The sequence below is a fragment of the Trichomycterus rosablanca genome, chromosome 14 (assembly GCF_030014385.1).
Source record: "Trichomycterus rosablanca isolate fTriRos1 chromosome 14, fTriRos1.hap1, whole genome shotgun sequence".
Taxonomy (NCBI): domain Eukaryota; kingdom Metazoa; phylum Chordata; class Actinopteri; order Siluriformes; family Trichomycteridae; genus Trichomycterus; species Trichomycterus rosablanca.
Genome location: NC_086001.1, coordinates 3,375,646 through 3,391,306, shown reverse-complemented (window position 1 = coordinate 3,391,306; position 15,661 = coordinate 3,375,646). Strand labels below are relative to the sequence as shown.

Genomic DNA, 15,661 nt, shown 5'->3' with positions numbered 1-15,661 from the left:
CAACCCCCTTTCAATCAATGCTTCGATTACTCAGAATGAATGAACTCATGTGTTAATTGTTGAGTTTGTTTTGTTTTCATTACTCTACTACACTTTCAAGTAAATTTTTTGCTATGTAGAAATATCACTTCTACTAAAAACTTTGATTTATCAGGTCAATGGTGGTGGACTGCTATTATTTTGAACACCACTGTATACACAGATGAATCAAAACATAAATCAATATGTGGTGTCCACATACTTTTGGCCACATAATACTTAACCATCCCCCCTCTTTTAGGTGGAAGAGGAAGTCCTGGTGGAGTGCCGTGTGCGATTCCTGTCCTTCATGGGTGTAGGGAGGGACGTCCACTCGTTCGCCTTCATCATGGACACGGGCAACCAGCACTTTGAGTGTCACGTGTTCTGGTGTGAGCCCAACGCCGGCAGCGTGTCCGAGGCCGTGCAGGCTGCATGTATGGTGGGTAGCACACAGACTCTAAAGCATAACACTGACCTCAGCCCCACTAAACAGCTCTGGAATGAACCGGAACATCGACTGAGGCTTTCTCAGATACGGAATGGGCACAAATTCCCACAGACATACTTCAAATTCTTGTTAGAAAAGATCACAGAGGTCACATTTAACCCCCCCAAGCATCTATAACAGTCTCCACTCTTCTCCAAACTTTCCACAATACTTTGGAGTGTGTCTGTTGGAATTTGTGCCCATTCAATCAGAAGACCTTTTGTGCAAACAGCAACTCATGTTTATTATGATTTTATTTGCCCCACGACCACCTTTGTTTGCCCATCTACGCAGAGGTGGCTCAGTGGTTAAAGTACATGACTAGTAATCAGATGGTTGCTGGTTCAAGCCCCACTCTGCGCCACTTTGAGCAAGGCCCTTAATTCTTAATAGCTGAAACTGTGTTCATTTATGAATTTAAGTAGTTTAGTGGTAGTGGTACCTCAGTGGTTAAGGTACTGGACTTGTGCTCAGAAGGTTGCTGTTTCAAGCCCCACCACTGTTGCCAATGTTGCCTCTGTTGGGCCCCTGAGCAAGGCCCTTAACTCCTTATTGCTTAAACTATATTCATTCATAAAAGTAAGTAGTTTAGTATTAGTGGTAGCTCACCAGTTAAGTACAGGACTAATAATCAGAAGGTTGCTGGTTCAAGCCCCTCCAATGCCAAGGTGCCACTGTTGGGCCCTTGAGCAAGGCCCTTAACCTTTAAACTGTATCCGTCATTATTGTAAGTCAAATGTACTGTATGTGTTTTTATTGTTTGTGATTAACTATAGCTGCTGACTTCTCTGTGTCCATATAAATAGGGCACGTTTGACTACACATTACATATTCTACACAAGGCAGTGTAAAACCTACTTGGCTGTGAGCAGTGTACGTGTTTTAGCAGCTTTTAATTTAATATCAGATCTATTTTTTTACGACATCAGGAGGCATTTTGGGTTGTATTTCCAGACCTTGAGAGAGACCACTTTTCCATGTTTTTTTTTTATTTATGGGTGCAGTCGAACTTGCCCTATTTATGCGGGCACAGAGAAGCCGCCGACTTTCATCAAAACATCCTTTTATCCATAGCGATGAGCTAGCCGGCCCTGACATCCTTTCTCTTTCTCTGTCGCCGCAGTTGAGGTACCAGAAGTGTCTGGTGGCGCGTCCGCCGTCCCAGAGGTCCTGCTCTCAGGCTCCGCCCTCCGACTCGGTGACACGCCGCGTCTCCACCAGCGTGAAGCGCGGCGTCCTGTCGCTGATCGACACGCTGAAGCAGAAGAGATCCGTCAGCGAGCTGCCGCAGTAGCGCAAGCACACAGAGACTCGCGCGTCCGTTCATTCAGCATGCTCACACGCTCACACTCTTCCATATACACACACACACACACACACACACACACACACACACACACACACACCGCTCACGATCCATCTGTAGTCCGCGGCGCCGTGGCTCCGCCCCCCCCCGGGCGTCGGCCCTCTCGTTATGTGCTAACGTGCATGGAGGAGCCGCATCTCTTTAGCATGTCACAAGCGATCAAACATCCCCGCGAGTGTGTGAACCGTAGAGAACGAGGGAGTGTAACGCCGCCGCTCATCAGAACTTCACCCAGCATGCACTTTTACTTCTTCCTGTGTCAAAAAGACGGAACCAGAGGAGGACGTACAGACGGATGGACGATTAAACAAAAAGCTGAGTTAGAGTGAGTGTATACAGATCAAAGCTTTCACCAAAAAGCAATGAGCCGGTTTCTGTTCCCCCGAGTTCGAGAGGAACGCAGACGTGGACTCGTCTGATCAGAGTCGACGTGTGGATGTGAGATTTTTTATTGCCTCTGTTAAGATGCCTTTTGTCTCTATGAAGCCGGGACTTCTCGATGGACCTCACGATGCCAGTATGCTGGTCGGTTCGTCGCCCAGGATCGGAGCAGAGAGCGTTCCAGTCGAGAGCTTGTACTGGACATGAACCTGTGCTCTGAAGCACACAAAAGATGAGCCTTGAAGCTTCCTAAAGCACCCGTGAAAACAATACTCCCACCTAGGGGAACGTCGAAAACCCAGATAGTGAACAGGACAGTCTGAGGAACAAAACCCGTCCGGTCGCCAGGAGTCGGAATGAACGCGGCGCTGATTTGAAATCGTTTCCTTGTACTGAGGAGACAGAAAACTGGAAACCTGTTCACACACACGGCTCACTTTTCTTAATGGAGGTGGTTCAGGGAGGTTGGTTGGGTCGGTAGTCAAACGTTTATGCAGTTTTGTGAACAGTCGACGTCCTGGACGTCCAGTCCGGCAGCGCCCCATACACACATATGGAAAAAAGTATTGGGACACCACTTTTGATGATTTAATTAATGTGTTTTAGCCACTGAAATTATTCATTATTATTATTAAGGAAATTATAAAATGCTCCCTCGGTTTGAATCTCGGCTCTGCCACCGGTTGGCTGGGCGCCATCTAGCGCGCACCACTGACATTGCCGTCAGCAGACAATGGGTGTGTTTGAAAACCCAGTGAGCTGCCTTGCTGTCTTACTGCCTACACAGGCAGCTGCCTCAGTAGAGACGATTCTAATAAGTCAATGACTTATAAGTCGGGTTATTCGAACGTCCTACTTAAGACAGCGATTCCATCGGGTCAGCTCGCTAGCATGTCACCTAACATCTCCCTTCGAAAGCGGTTAAATTAGCTGACAAGCCCGAACTTGCAAATAAAAACACTTGTGCAAGTTTATACAAATAAAAAATCTATAATTTTTTATTTACGTTTGAAAATAAATCTTTTTCTCCGCACCGTCAGCCATGTTTTTTTTTTTTTCTGTGAGAGAAGAGCTGCCGCACTGAATGCTGGGATTGCCTTGATCACTAAGGACGCTTCCGATGCTCACTCGTTCTTGAGTCAAAATAACATTGAAATTTTAAGATGCCTAACTAGACAGCCTATTAAGGCATCTAGGATTTGGAACAGCCTCCTTCTCGGGAGCGCGCGTAGAAATATGTAAAATGTGTCTATGTAGAGAGATCACCAGCTTTTTGAACACACCCAATAATTGGCCACCATGTCTGCTGGACACGGGTTGGATCTTCAAACGCTGTGTAAGGACCTTGATTAGCAGATAACGAGGCACCTGAGCGAAAAAGGGTTTCGCTAAGGACTGCACATGGGTCGGAGCAGCAATATACCCACCTTGAATGCGATCAGGGATCCCCCAGCAGCGGAAGACAGATCTCCCAAGAAAAAGGGGAGAAAATGCGTAAATAAATAGATAAAAAAATGACACAAATGTGTTAAACATGGCATTAAAATGTAAATAAATCAATAAATACAATGGAAATTATATTTCAGCAGGTTTGGAACTAACTGAAACATTAGGCTTTCTTGACCAACATCAGCGCCCAGCCATACAAATACTGTCATGCCCACAGACGTATTCAAAGTCTCGCACAGAGGTCGCTCTGTTTTAGTTTTGACAAACTCATGGTCAGGTGTCCGGACACTTTTGGTCATATAGTGTGTGTGTGAATCCGTGGACGATGAGTGGCGCTGATTTCACACAGGTTTTCTGTTCTTTTGCTCAGTAGAGAGAAACGTGGGAGACCTGGTCTTTTTTAAAATGAACTCGTGTGAACTGGCCGGGGTTTGTAGTTCCTCCGTCCGTGTCGGCTGTGGTCCTGATGTTGCTGTGCGTCTCACAGTGGGGTTGGAACAGTCACTTATGTGTACAGTATCTATATTATATATGATATAAATATATATAAATATAAATCACCCTGCAAATGCACATCACATTATAAGCTATCTTTTTTACTTTCCGATCCTGAGATCCTTTTATTTTGCCATAGTTATTTTTTTATATGATTTCGCCTCGACGTGTCTCACGATCACGTTCTGGCCGGAGCGTCGGTGTATTAACCAGCAGACATGCAGAGACGAGAGAACGAGGGCGAAAGAAAGATGAATTCGTGCGAAGTGTCTAATCTATGCATTCTTCTAGATCCGAGGACGATTCGAGGATAAAAGGACGCCTCGCCTTGCGTGTCCCAGGACAGTTCCAGATAAAAAAGATAACAGACTGAAATGAAAAGATATTTTTATTTTATTTATTTGATTTTATATGGTATGTAACGGTTTCGCTGTAATCTATTCTATGCTTGCGTGTTCTCTTCACCGTGCCTCACTCCACAGATCACGCCGTAGTTCTGAAGATAAACAAAAGAAGAAGAAACTATTGAATCCAAAAACCTGTACAGTCCACATTCACTCACAGATCTGTCCTGCTCATTACTTGGTGTGCTGTCATTTTGTGTCCAATACTATGAAGGAAACGAATATTCAACTGCTTTTGTTTGTTCAGCACATTAATTCCCTTTAAGACTCCTTTCCAGTCTTCGGACGCCTCGACCAGGCAGCAGAGTCGGCCAGGACAGAGAGTCCAGGCACAGCCAAATGGGACTGTTCGGACACCCGGGCAGGTCAATCGAACCGTCAGGGATTCTAGTGTAAGAGCTGGAGATGTCAGGAGTGGTGGCTAGCACATTAGATCTAGCTCGAGCAGCCTGACGTCGTACTTTTTAATATAAACAAAAATTCATAAACATGAATAAATGTTTTCAGAAGTATTCAGACGTCACTAATTGTTAAACCTTAGTGTCATGCAGCGAAGTTATTGTTGGCAATTCAACAAATTCCAGACGTCTACAGTAAAAAATAACAGTTTGTTTGCAGCATTGTGGTTCATTACTCTTGGTAAGTTGCCCATTAATGCTCCAGAGATATGAAGGTCCCTCTGATGGACCAGATGCAGTTTCCTAATGCAGGGTTTTTCCAATTTTTTTTCAAGCGGCCCACATTTTGTCCAAGCAATACATTTTACTCTTTGTGGTTTACAAATATGTAACATAAAGCCTCCACAAGGGGGCATTTGTGTACAAGTTTATTTAATTATTATTATTTTTCTCTGCAACACGTTTTCATCTACTTAAAAAAAAAACCCTGTCCTAATGCAACACTCCTGTTTATATCTGGGCCTGGAATTTGCACTAAAATTGCATTGACAAGTGCGCAGCCCAATGGCTAGGTTGTTTCGGCCATCCTCTCCTTTCCGGACGTTACCCAGTAAAGTCCATGCGAGCACCAGATTGGCCGATAGCACCGCTAATTTGAACCCTGGATCCCCAGATCTCAACAGTAGTGGGTTAGCGTACCTGTCACTGTGCCAACTGAGCGCCCTGCACTGGAACTATATAACTGAACAAAAACTGAAGTGGTTGAATACTTGTTTTCCTTTAGTGTATTATCACCTGTTCGTTTGTGGATTAGTTTTTTGGCGGGAGGTCACCCTCATATTCTTTTTTTGCTCATATTACAGTTTTCCAAACTGCACCATGTTTAACTCGTGTAGATTTGTGTTGTGCATCTGAGAAACGTTCAGCAGCAGATCAGAGGAACACGTGGCTCACAGGTTAAAGCACTGGACTCATAAGTAAGAGGAAGGTTGTAAATTAAGGTCCCACCACACCCTTGAGAAAGGCCCCAACACTGATTTGCTTAGAATGTATCCTTTTCTTGAGTAGGTGCTTGTCAAATGTGATGCAAAATGTAAACCTGCATTATTTAAACGGAGCTGAATTTTAAATAAGACGCCTGTAGGAGTCACGAGTCTGTAATGATCACGTCTCTCCTTTCAGTTCTGTCTATTTTCTTTTAATTTCCTCAGTTTCAGACTGGTTTCCAGTCTCTAATTGGCTGGAGACTGAGAGAAAATGACTGACTGGGGAGATTCACATTAGATTCATATTATTAGTTTTGTACTGCCGAGCTGACCAGTGGCTTTCTTCAGATCACATACATGTGGTATAAAACTCAGCTTCAACACGCTCACCTTCATTCTGGTGGAAACAATGGCTTCTTCTACTCTACACGACTTTGTACCCATACTAAATGTAACCTGTTGTGAGAATAAACAGCATTAGAACACAAAGCATCATGTTCTGTCTCTTTATTTGTGTACTAGACTGTTTGACCGTAAGTATGCAGACACCTCTCTTGATTAAGAAGGTGTTTCAGTCACAGCCTTGGCTAACAAGTGTATAAAATCAATGATAAGAATCCAGACCGCTGGGTTGGCCATTTGAAAGGTCGAATAGTGTGTGTTACTGCTACTGCTGCGATATACTATATCTCTGACTGGTCTGGGCGCCTGAGTGAGAGGGGGAGCCACAGCCACTTAGCATACGCGATACAGCTCTGTGTGGGAACCGAACATTGGCAGGTAATAAGTAGTGCCGGCAGATTGGACACTTATCCACCTCTCCTTTGATCAGATTGTGGGTTATGACACATTTTGGGACGGCACAGTAGCTCGGTGGGTAGCACTGTCGCCTCATAGAAAGAAGGACCTGTGTTTGATCCCCAGGTGAAGCAGTCCGGGTCCTTCCTGTGTTGAGTTTGCATGTTCTCCCCGTGTCTGTGTGGGTTTCCTCCCACAGGTGTAGTGTGGGGTGTATTTTGATTTTACATTGTGACCAGGGTTCCTGTGCTCCAGCTCTACCGCCACCTCGACCAGGATAAAAACTGTTACTGAAGGTGAATAAATAAATACACTGATAAAGAAATGTTCCTGTAATTTCATATATTAATTTTGCTAATCAAGGCCTCCTTTATCTGAATCACATGACTGTAATATGTAAATAAAGGAATACATTTACTCTGACTCTCTGACTCTGAAAAGACTGAATGAATGAGTGAGTGTAACACCCTGAGTTACTGAGACCTAACAGAAGACAGTGGAGCAGTTTTTGTGTTTCTATCATGATTTAAAGTCTCGATCTGGACACCAGATTTGACTCCATTAAAAGACTGGAACATGTTGGATGTGAGAAGCTCAGATCTCAGCTCTGGAACATGATAGAAATATAAAAGTTGCTTCTTGGTTTACATCAGTGCATGTGGTGCAAATCTGAAGAAGATCAGAGAAGGTCGAGATTTTCACCTGAAACAGTAAGTTTGTGTTTTTGGGGGTGAAATTTTTGACGTTCTTAGATCCTCCCCAAATTCACACACTGAGTTACTGAGATCAGGAGGGACACAACGGTGCAGGTTTTATTCTTCTAGCATTTTCCAAAGCTGAGATCTGGATATAAGGTTTCACATGTTCTCCACTCATCAAGGTGAACTGAACCTACATGTGAATGAATGAATGAATGTGATGCTCTGTGATGGACCAGTACAGTGGACAGGGTTTATTCCTGAACTGTGACCAGTGATCTCATGATGAACTCCAGCTCCACCACAACCAGAATGATCAGGATGACGTGGTTACTGAAGATGAATGAGTGATGAATTCTGTTCAGGGTTTCTCATAAAATACAAGATTTCACATGTTCTGCTAATCAAGAACTCCAAACTGCTTCATCTTTATCTGAATCACGTGACTGTAACATGTAAATAAAGGAATAAATGACTGCATGAATGAATGACTGAATGAATGGGTGAGTGTGTGTGTGCTCTTATGTATTCACTTGTACAAAGTTCTGATTGGTTATTAATTCAGTTTTTGTTTCTCATTATCATCTGCTGATGGAGTTTCATCAGTCTGGAAGCTCCAACAATCCAGATTTCATGAAGCTGACCTTCATTCTTCCACATGAAACCACCTCGTTGTTCTAAAGTGTCCAAAACCTGCAGAGTCACGAACTGAAATAAATCTGAAACGTGAAGCTCAGATCTCAGAAACAAAACATGATAGATCTACAGAACTTTCATCATGGATACGTCCTGATGTCAGGAACCAACGGTGCAAATCTGAAGTGTTACCCCTTTGTGTTTGTGGTAAATGTAGTAAATTTCTTGACCTCTTCTGATCTCCTCTATAATCACACCACATGTTAGTGAGATCAGGATGTCGACACTGGAGCAGTTTTTATGTTTTTATTCAGGATCTAAAGCTGAAATCTGAGCCTCACATTTATAGATGTTAAATATTCAGGTTTATGACACATGTTGAGGTGATCAGATCTTCACTCTCCAACATGGTAGGAGGACGAAACTTTCCTCATCTGTCCATCTTCATCTCTGTAACTCATGGTGTGAAAATGAAGATCATCTGAGAACGTAAATTTTTTTTCTCTAAAAAATAGTAAACCCTTTTTGGGGTGAAATTATCGACCTCTTCTGATCTTCTTTATATTCACACCCTGAGTTACTGAGATCAGGAGGGACACAACGGTGCAGGTTTTATTCTTCTAGCATTTTCCAAAGTTGAGATCTGGATATAAGGTTTCACATGTTTTCCACTCATCAAGGTGAACTGAACCTACATGTGAATGAATGAATGAATGTGATGCTCTGTGATGGACCAATACAGTGGATGGGGTTTATTCCTGAACTGTGACCAGTGATCTCATGATGAACTCCAACTCCACCACAACTAGAATGATCAGGATGACGTGGTTACTGAAGATGAATGAGTGATGAATTCTGTTCAGGGTTTTTGTTGAGACTGCCATGTCACATACCAGCTGGCCTTGAATGTACAATATATGGTCAAAAGTATGTGGACCCATTCCAAAACCATACTTATTAATATGAAGGTTGTGGAGTTTGTCTGGATGAAATTGCGCTCATTCAGACAAAAGAGCATGGGGTCGGGTCCGATGGGTGTTTTACGGGGTTGAGGTCAGGGTTCCTGTGCAGGCCAGTGTTGTTCTTTCACACCAAACAATAGCTTAATGGTCCTTGCCTTGTGCACACAGACCGACAGGAAGACAGAAAGGTCGAGACAGGAAAGGACCCCTCCCAAACTACTACACAGATCTGGAAGCGTATAAATGAGTCTAAAACACTTCAAGTCAATAATTAGGAGACGTCTACATACTTCCGGTCGTCATGTATGTGTATGCATGTTTACATGAGTGTTTTTTTTAGACACACGGAGCTTTATTTAGCGTTGTGTTCGTACAGTGTTGTGGTGAGGAACCGTGATTGTGGGAGAGTTCCTCTGAGAGTTCCTTTTTCTAGGAGGGAGGAAAGGATTTGTGCCTCTTCCCAGTTTTGATAAGGAGGGAGGCTTTCCGTTACGCTTCTCCCAGAAGGGTGGACACACACACACACACACACACACACACACACACACACACACACACACACACACACACACACACACACACACACACACACACACACACACACACACACACACACAGAGCACTGCAGTATGAACTTCTCATAGCTCCACTGCTCACTGAACTGGAATCATGGTGAGTCAAAAACTAAAACAATTCAGCTGTTTATTTTAAGCTTCTGCTTTTTAGCACTCGAGTGTTTCCTGTTGTTCTGTCGTTACAGTTATTATAGGATATTTGTTTCATCTAGGCAAATCTTTAAACCTTTATTTACAGACATGCTGCGATGAAGTGAAATCTTTTTTTCTTTCCAAAGCTAAAGAACGTCCTGTACTCAGATTTTTAAACAAGCATCACATTCCATTCACATCATTTCTTTATTTTGGCTTGGCAAAGGTGGCTGGACTGACTGAGAGGATGGGATATCAGGGTGCGTTCCTGTTCGTTCTGCTAGTTCTCGCTTCTCTCCTACATAACGTAAGTTATTTTATTATTATTATACATTTATTGTACTATAGTGTTTGTTTAAATAAACTATGCAGTTTCACGGTTTAAAAAAGTAAAACGTGTGCGGTTCTTAACCTCGGGGTCTCATCCTGACTGACGCTACATGGCTACATTCTTTTAGTCCCTGATGGACTGGCTGGGGTTTGTTTGTTTAGTCAATGGCAGAGCGGCACAGCAAGAAGGTCCTGGGTTCGATTCCCAGGTGGGGCGGTCCGGGTCCTATCTGTGTAGTGTTTGTATGTTCTCCCCGTGTCTGTGTGGGTTTCCTCCGGGAGCTCCGGTTTCCTCCCACAGTACAAAGACGTGAATCAGAGATACTAAATCATCCATGACTGTGTTTGACATTTAAAACTTGAACTGATGAATCTTGATGTAATGCGTAACTTCCTGTCCTGTCATGAATGTAACCAAAGTGTAAAACATGACTTTAAAATCCTATAAAATAAAAAGCCAATGGTAAATCACTTTTCCTTGTAATAAAAGCCTCACTTGCTGCACTAAATGGCCAAAAATATAAAAAATTTGGGAAAGGTGCCTCCTGTTCCATGATACACAGCCTGGTTCATAAAGACATGGTTTGGTGTGATGGACGTCCAGTGGTTTGCACTTCAACCCGATCAAACTCCTTTGGAATGAACTGAAACATTGAATGCGATCCAGGCCTATTTTGTCCACCAACGTCTGACCTCAGAAAAGCTCCTTTGACTAAATGGGTACAAATTCCCACAGACAAATTCCAAAGGATGCCAATGTTTTTATAATGCAATGTCCCAAAAGCTCAGATGTTCAGGTGTCCACATACTTGTAGCTCTCTTATGTTAAAAGAACATGAAGACTTTTTATGGTACCTCACATCAATCAGATTTTTGATTGGTGTTGCTATGGTTACGTATTAGCAACTGATTACGTTCTTTACCCTGGATTCATCTACACTATATGGCAAAAGTATTGGGACACCACTTCTAATTTTTAATTCATGTGTTTCAGCCACAACAGTTGCTAACAGGTGTTATCAATCACTGATATAATGGAAATTACATGCTTCCAACTTTGCATCAACAGTTTAGGGAAGGCCCTTCCTGTTCCAGCATGACTGTACCCCCGTGATTTTAGATTTACATCAAGGGTCTGTCTCAAAATCTAGTGAGCTGCCTCAGTGGAGAGGATTCTAATAAGACCTCAAACTTAAAAGGCAGATTATTTAGACGCTCTACTTATACTGATTATTTCACCACAGTTTTAGCTTACTAAGCGCCTGAATTTACAAATAAACGACACTTGTATTATTGCACCTTTATACACATTAAACATCAATGCGAATTTATATACATTTAAATAGAACTCCGTTGGTTGCTCTGCATTCGTCCGCCATGTTTGTCATTTTTTGTGAGAAAAGTCGTGCCGCATTGAATGCTGGGATTGCCTTCAGCGCTGAGGAAGCATCAGACGCTCGCTCCTTATTCAGTCAGATTATCACTCAGAATTAAGGCGCCTCAGTAGGAACATTTTAAGGAATGTAAGAATTTAGACACGCCCTATTCTCAGAAGTGTAGGATGATGTAAAACACATCTATGTAGAGAGATCACCAGATTCACAGACAGACCTGATATCATATTCACGCCCCATTTTGCCTCGGTCTCCTGTAGGTACCAGCAGAGAAGAGAAAATTGGACATGGCTCCCGACGCCATAGACGACAAGTTCTTAAATTGTTTAGAAAAAATGATGAAGGTCGTAACAAAACCAGGCGGCTTGTTGCAGAAGGAGCTGGAGACCAGTTCAGATTTTGCAAAGGTTTGGAAAAAAGGAGATGAAACCATTTGTGAGAAGCAAATTCCTGGAGGAAACAAGTATCACACAACTGCGCTGCAGGCTTACGGGAACTCAGACAGTAAATTCAGAAAACAATTTAACGATCTGGTTTATAGTAAAGGCACGAACAGAACGACGTATGTGGACGGATTTCCCTTCAAGTCTCTTCACTTTCTGCTAACAGACGCATTTAGACTTGCTAACAGCAGCAAATCCTGCGTCACCAGATTTTACGGCACAACAAATCAATACACAGCAAAGATAAAGGAAGAGGTGCGGTTTGGTAAGTTCATACGGGCAGAAATCCAGCACAGTGCTGCAGCTGAAACAGCCATGGAAGAAGATGGAACGTTGTTCAACATCACTTCCTGTTCTGCGATCAACGTTGACGATTACACGTGCAAGTCTGAGGAAATCAGCCACCTCATTTCACCAAACGAAGTGTTCCGAGTAAAGAACATCACAAAAGTCAAAACTGCCGATGGTACTTATAATGAAATCACGCTAACACACTCTCGATTCCTCATCAATCATGACTGCTACCTCTTAGGGTAAGTTCATCAGATTTTTAATGATTAAAAAGCCGAAAGTCATAAATGTTTATCATCTTTGGTGATAACACTAGCTGGACGGCTAGAGTATGCTAACCTGACAGGAATTTAATTAAAATTAACTGCAAATTCAAGATAGTTGGCTAACACAAAACAACAATAGGATGTTTATGCTACATTAAAAATGTTTATAATACTAGTAAAACACGTAAGCACACCAGAGCTGACATCTGAAACTCACTGCTACTGGTATCATCATACACAGACAATAATTGGCTCTCTGTTGGTTTGGGTGCTGGAGGGGATTCCTAATAACTGCTGCAGTTACGACCTCTGCTGGCTGATCGATGGTGCTACACAGAGACGGGGGATGATGGAGATCAGTGTGTAGATCTCTATATGAACTCACCTCGTGCAGGTGAAGAGAAGCGGTCGGCTACTGCACACGTGTCGGAGGGGGCGTGTGTTCGTCGCGGCCCTCCTCGGTCAGGAGTGTAGGTGTGCAGTGGAAGATGCAACTGGGTAATTGGATACGATTAGTTTGGGAGGCAAAATAATTCATAATAATAAAGCAAGCCTAAATTAATTGTGGCTTAAATTCTGCATTATTAAATTCCACTGTATTTAATACTGATACTAACTGGATAACAATTTTACATGATTAATAATACTGACTGGCGGGTGCTCAAGTGGTGAAGCAGTAAATTATGCTGGCCCACTACCGCTGGAATCCAGGGTTTGAATACCCAGTGGTGCTATCTGACATTTGCATAATTTGCTGAAGCGCTCAGCTACTGCACATGTGTTGGAGGAAACGTGTTAGTCACGGCTCTCCTCGGTCAGGAGTGGAAGGGCTGCAGCAGCTGGGGCGAGATATGGTCGGGTAACTGGATACAACTGGAGTACAAGAAAACTGGGGGGAGGGGGTGCATAAAAAGACAATAAATAGTAATAAATAAATAAATAATAATATATTTAACTGGTAAAGCTAGCTAGGAAAATAACCAAAATAACAAATTGTTAAGTCTTATTCCATGTTGTATTTTCTTAATTTTGTCTTAAACATTGTTACACAATAAAGAAAATAAATCAGAAAGAAATATAATAAATAAAACAATCAAATAAAAAATTATTGACAGCTGTGCTACATTTCTTATAGTTGACAAAAAATAAATTCAAGCCCAGGTGGCACAGCGTGATAAAGCGCTAGCACACCAGTGTCGAGATTCTGAACTCCTCGGTTTGAAACTCGGCATTGCCACCGGTCGGCTGGGCGCCATCCAGCTGGCATAACTGGTAGTGCCTGCAGCAGGCACTGATTTGCCACCGTGTCTGCTAGGGGGCTGGATGACCGGACTATGTGGGTGGGGTCTTCAAACGCTGTGTAAGGACCCTGATTAACAGATAGAGGCGCCTGTGCAGAATGCATGGGCGAAAAGAAGGGGTCTGCTAAGGGCTACACAGGCGTCAGAGGAGGCGTGAGCAGCAATATACCCACCACGACTGCAAAAAGGATAAATAAATGTATATAAATAATAATAATAATAAATACAAATAATCTCAGCAATATTTATCAACACAAATGACTTGTTTTTATTGTTAGGCATTTATGTTTAATAGAATAAATATTATAAAAAATATTAGAATATCACAGAAATCTGGTGTTAATTGATGTAATAAGCAGTAGCTTTAGTTTTGAATCCTTCTAAAGCAGTTTTCCAGCTCAGTGTTTTATCACAATCGTATTGACAGTCAATTTAGGTTTGTGTTATTAGTCACAGCTTATGGAAACAAAACTGTATTAATTATTGATGCATTTTGAATGTACTGCACCTTCATATCATCATACAGTATTTCACTACCAAAACATTTACCTGCGGTTAATCCTCATCTCATGTAACTTAATAACCAACATTTACAATGTTTAGAAACAACTGGCTTGTGTATTTATGAGACATTTATTTCCATGATTCCTACACTAATGTTTCCTTTTTTTGTGTGTTTTAGTGCTGATGATGATGATAATGATGATGATGATGATGATGATGATTCCTCCTCTGTACAGCTAAGCTGTTCGGTTCTGGCTCTCATCGCTTCTATACTGATTTGTTTTACTCTGCTGGAGTGACTTTCATCTTTAATCGCAAACTTTTACACACTGTAGTTCTTACTTTTTATATGCATCTTAATGATTGTTCTTTATTTTTCTTGTTTACGTTCATTTGTAATGAAAACTACTGAATCTTAAAATTTTCTTATAGTTTAAGTGCAGTAATAACAACAAATGTTTTTATCATTATTATCTTATAATTATTATTAATAAAGTACTACGATTATTATTATTAATAAACTGCTTCTTTTTGGTTGAGTTTACATTTTACATTTATGGCATTTTGCATTTATCATTATCATTATACAATCTGAGCAATTAAGGGTTAAGCGTCTTGCTTAGGGGCCCAACACTGGCAGCTTGGCAATGGCGGGGCTCGAACAGGCAACCTTTTGATTACTAGTACCTAAAATGTGAGCTACCATGTGCATAATGCAGCAACACACTCATCTATCCAGCAATCCACCTGCTGCATGTTTTGAAAAGTGGAGAAAAAAATAAGTACTCAGACAAAGCACACAAATAGACACTAGGGAACATGCAAAACGCCTTACAGACTGTGGCTGGACGTGAGAATCAAAAGCATACAATGTATTAAACCCAATTGTAAGTTTTCTCCATGGCTCTCACTGTGGCTTAGTGGAGTCCTAGAGCTGCTAGAAGTCCTTTACTGACTGACATTTCAAGATTTTATTTCTACTTTTTTTCCAAAGTGATTAATTGATAAGTAATTGGATATGTTTAAGATTAGTAAGATTTATATTTTATTTTACATTCTACATGAGGGCTGTAACCGTAGTAAACCAATAGGACTGGTACATTACAGAATAGTGAACCATTGTGTTTGTGCTGAATGACTTTGTTCTTTAAATAAATGTTTTAAAACGTGTGTTGTGTTTTAACCAATGATCTTTTTATGATCTTAAATTATTCATTATAATAATAAGTATGTAATAATAGAGCCAGTCAGAAGCAGGCAGTACAATTCTCAACAGCACTGGACTTACAGTTACGTTTGCAGCATTTAGCAGCCACATTTATCCAAAGCGACTTATAATTATGA

General features: G+C 41.7%; 2 protein-coding genes across 3 annotated transcripts in view; both read left to right on the top strand.

Moving 5' to 3' along the window:
- The window catches only part of apbb2b (amyloid beta (A4) precursor protein-binding, family B, member 2b), a 55,956-nt gene extending 49,480 nt beyond the window's left edge, over nucleotides 1–6,476 (top strand). For both annotated transcript variants that reach the window (XM_063009038.1, XM_063009037.1), the window contains exons 18-19: nucleotides 281–460; nucleotides 1,632–6,476. In XM_063009038.1, coding sequence (XP_062865108.1) covers nucleotides 281–460; nucleotides 1,632–1,802 — 351 coding nt within the window. In that variant the 3' untranslated portion in view covers nucleotides 1,803–6,476. The remainder of the gene's footprint in view (nucleotides 1–280; nucleotides 461–1,631) is intronic.
- Nucleotides 6,477–9,678: 3,202 nt separating this feature from the next.
- Nucleotides 9,679–14,771, top strand: si:ch211-145b13.6 (ecto-ADP-ribosyltransferase 5). Its single transcript, XM_063009039.1, has 4 exons — nucleotides 9,679–9,753; nucleotides 10,015–10,095; nucleotides 11,773–12,488; nucleotides 14,496–14,771. The coding sequence occupies exons 1-4, from the start codon at nucleotides 9,751–9,753 to the stop codon at nucleotides 14,614–14,616; spliced, it is 921 nt and encodes a 306-aa protein (XP_062865109.1). The 5' UTR covers nucleotides 9,679–9,750; the 3' UTR covers nucleotides 14,617–14,771.
- Nucleotides 14,772–15,661: the final 890 nt, after the last annotated feature.